The sequence below is a fragment of the Lynx rufus genome, unplaced genomic scaffold (genome assembly GCF_022079265.1).
Source record: "Lynx rufus isolate CCGP_SWC_20201006 ecotype Redwood Valley unplaced genomic scaffold, mLynRuf1.p SCAF_3, whole genome shotgun sequence".
Classification (NCBI taxonomy): domain Eukaryota; kingdom Metazoa; phylum Chordata; class Mammalia; order Carnivora; family Felidae; genus Lynx; species Lynx rufus.
This window is the reverse complement of record NW_025814845.1, coordinates 139,224,274-139,228,020: the sequence shown is the minus strand read 5'-3', so window position 1 is coordinate 139,228,020 and position 3,747 is coordinate 139,224,274. Positions and strand designations below refer to the sequence as shown.

At 36.7% G+C, this 3,747-nt stretch overlaps 1 protein-coding gene across 1 annotated transcript; it reads right to left on the bottom strand.

Annotated features, from left to right (window-relative positions):
* Window positions 1–3,355: 3,355 nt before the first annotated feature.
* LOC124520189 (40S ribosomal protein S29-like) lies at window positions 3,356–3,529 on the bottom strand. Its single transcript, XM_047090866.1, has one exon. The coding sequence runs from the start codon at window positions 3,527–3,529 to the stop codon at window positions 3,356–3,358; it is 174 nt and encodes a 57-aa protein (XP_046946822.1).
* Between the last annotated feature and the right edge of the window lie 218 nt (window positions 3,530–3,747).

Sequence of the window (3,747 nt, the reverse complement as noted above, 5' to 3'; positions counted from 1 at the left end):
ACCCTCCCATAAACTATGGACTTTGGGGTATTATGACGTGTCGATTTAGGTTCATCAGTTGTAACAAATGTACTACTCTGGTGGGAGAATATTGATAATGGGGGAGGCAGTGCATGTATAGAGGCTGAGGCGATATAAGAAATATTTGTATTTCAGTCTTAATTTTGCTGTGAACCTAAAAGTGCTCTAAAAAAATAAAAGTAAAGAACATGAATAGATGGATGAATAGACGGAGGGGTATTGGATAGTATGTGAAGAAGCCAATGCATCAAGATGTTAATTGTAGAATCTATGTGGTAGGTATTTGGGTGTTCATGGTATAATTATTTTTCTTTTTTGTATGTTTGAAAATTTTTAACGATTAGGGAACAAAATGTCTTTGCTGCTAAAGTCCTAGATAAAAAGACTCTTAGTTGGACTTGAGAATATGAAAAGCAGCATTTTGTGTGTGTGTTTCTGTAGATTAATTGTAAATATTGCATCCCGGAGAATTTTTGCTTTTAATTGTTGATAATGTAATTGCTGCTCTGTCCCAACAGAGAGAAACCCTATGAGACCGGGTGGATTTTCTATACCTTATCACATGAACAATAGGCAACTCAATAGCCTCAGTTTGCCCCAATTTGAATTTCTGAGGCATATCTTATAACATTTTTACCTCAGAATGCTGGCTGAATATCTAGAACAAAATAATGTTGGTTACAGATTGCTATCATCAGATTTGTGTTACAAAAAGTCTTTAGAAATATTCAGGAGGACATGTTATCATTTATCTGCTTTTAGCCCTAAATTAAAAATAAAGAAGGCATTATTTAACTATGTCCCTCAGAAATGTTTCTCTTGAAATCGTTTCTGGCTTTTACCAAAATACAAGCATAATTTCAACAATCGTACTTTTCAACAAAAGTACGAGAACTCAATGAGGTCCTGTGATTTAGTTTGCTTAATTCTACCTACGAAGTAAATGAAAATACATTTATTCTAACTTGGGGGACAAAATACTAGCACAAAGAAATCAATCATAGAGAGCAAAGAGAAGAAAAATATCCTGAAAGGGTGTTCCACAAAGCACAGATTTCTTCTTCCTCTTTTTAGCCATATTTCTTTCATGCTAAAGAAAAAAAATCTCCAGGAAAGAACAGTAAGTGGAATTTCATATTTGTGGCAATGAAATATATTGCTAGTCAATATGGACTAATTTAAACAAAGTTTCATTTTGAGGTAAAGAAAATATGAGAATTTTATAAAAACTTACCAGAAGCATTCCTGTCCCTGACAGTGGCTAGGAAGAAACCCATGAGCCTGATTCAAACAGAGTCTTCAGTGTCTTGGGGTCAGGACAGGACAGGACAGGCGGTGTCCCTTAATAAACATTTTCACTGAACTCTACAAGGCCATGGAAACGTTGGTGCTTCCTGATGCCAATTCATTAACCAAAGTTTACTAATCTACCTGGAATTTTAATTAAGATTTGTCCAAGAAGAATATGTACTTCCAAAGGAAAAAAAAGTCACCCCCTCCTGAAGAATCAAGAAGGAAACAGGAAACTGAATAAGTTCAGCTATTTACTTTTTCTATCACATGCCCTTCTGTAAATACTGCTAATATATACAGCTTTGAGCAAGCAAAGGCTGTTCCCTCCGCTCAGCACACTTGAGATTCAACAGGTGGTTTATAGGAGTGACGTGTCTGAACACAGGTCAATTTCTATAGTGTTCTTTAACAATAAGTCAGGCTGAACAAATGAAGAGTTTGGTAAACAATTAACTTTCCAAGGTACTGTTTATCTTGGGACTTTGTCTTGGTTTTTATTGTATTGTAAGTAGCCCTTTTGCTGTTTACTCCACCAGAAGATCTCCGTATTTTCTCCTTATTCATTATTTTTTTTTTTATTTTAGAAGCATTAACTAATTCATTAACTAATTAAGGAGTAAGAGCAACACTTCTGGAGGGACTTTAGCAATAAATGAATACTCCTGAACTGAGGCCTTTCAGTGGAGGCTGCTAAATTCGTATGTCCAGAACATTATTTACAGGTTGAAAAATCTTGCTCATATGTGCTCTTCGGTCTTTCAAACACATGAAGATTCTGTGGTTAGTTGGCCATTAAAAAAATAAGCTTTTAGAGCAACTAATGTTGCTGAGTAACATGCTTTGGCAAGTGCTATTTAACATTTCTTGTCTTGGTCATTTTTCATGGCTGTATCATTTCATGTGTGTGACTATCCAAATCTCCACAGCCAATGCTGAGTGTATTTGTTCTGTACCTCCAACAATTTGCTTTCAATTGAGTATGAAATACACATTTATACTTTGAATTTCTACATCGAGATGATCATACTTTGGGTGTATTGGATTAAATAAAATATATTAAAATTAATTTTGCCTTTTTCTTTTTGATCTTTTTTTCAGTTTATTTGTTTACTTTGAGATACAGAGTGTGGGGGAGGGCTGAGAGAGGGAAAGAGAGACAATCCCAAGCAGCCTCCACACCATCAGTGCACAGCCCGATGTGGGGCTCCAACTCACCAACTGTGAGATCATGACCTGAGCTGAAATCCAGAGTCCAACTTTAACCAACTGAGCTACCCAGGTGCCCGTCTTTTTGATCTTTTTTTATGTGATTATTAAAAAATTTAATATTACGTATAGACCTCTCTTATTTTTACTGAATAGCACTACTCTATTCTTCTTTGTATCTCTCATCCAGGATCAAAATCTGATACCATCTTGGATTTCTCTGTTTCTTCAAGTCCAAGGCTGTTTTTCATAATTTCTCTCAGATTCAGCCCATCCTTTCATTGCCATTGCCAGGATTTAGCCTTGTGATCATCAACCCAGGAGAATCTGTCCCCAAATTCTCATTCTTTCCCTTTTATTTCATCTCTTTTGCTCTGACATCCATTAATATATTCAAAGTGTGTTTCTCTGGCATTCTTCTGGAGCCATGCGTATAGGAAGTCACATTTTTATATCTTCTTATTTAATAGATCCATCAGTAGATTTTCCATGTACAATTTTCTCTTCCATCTGATGCCTGTGTACTTCTTTTCTCTATTCTTCTTCTTCTTCTTCTTCTTCTTCTTCTTCTTCTTCTCCTCCTCCTCCTCCTCCTCCTTCTCCTTCTTCTTCTTCTTTTAAGGAAACTACTCCCAATATGGGGCTTGAACTCACCACCTGGAGATCAAGTCACATGCTCCACTAACTGAGGCAGCCAGGAGCCCTCCATTCTTTTTTTTTTTTTCTTTTTTTCAATTTTAATCAATTTGTTGAAGTATTTTTATTTTATGTACAAATAATTACCATTAAGGTAGGAATGTTGGATATCTGCAGTGAATCTTGGATTCAAGGAGGTTCACTTAATCCAACCCACTGAGCCTCCATCCTTTGCACACTGATGGAAACACTGGTGGAATGTGTGGAGGCAGTATTTCCGGATCAGACAACGAGGGTTTGAGCAGATGCGGCAAGAACCGGAACCCAGGCGGGATTTCCTGGGAGGGCTCCAGTAGAGCTGCTGGTGTCCCATCTTGCTCTCGGGGACGCAACGAGCAAAAGCCTTTTTTTAATGATTTTTATTTAAAGTTGTATATAAGATTACTTTATTCCTTCGTCTTCTCAATTGTTTCTTCCGTGTATCGGCCTGAGCCAAAATCAAGAGTTGGACACTTAACCCACTGAGCTACCCAGGCATCCCATGTATTTTGAATTTTCCATTTAATATATCAGAAATTATTCTAAGAGATG

What these genes read in the sequence shown, in the direction of transcription:
- LOC124520189 (XM_047090866.1), bottom strand. Translation starts at nt 3,529, where the DNA reads ATGGGACACCAGCAGCTCTACTGGAGCCCTCCCAGGAAATCCCGCCTG.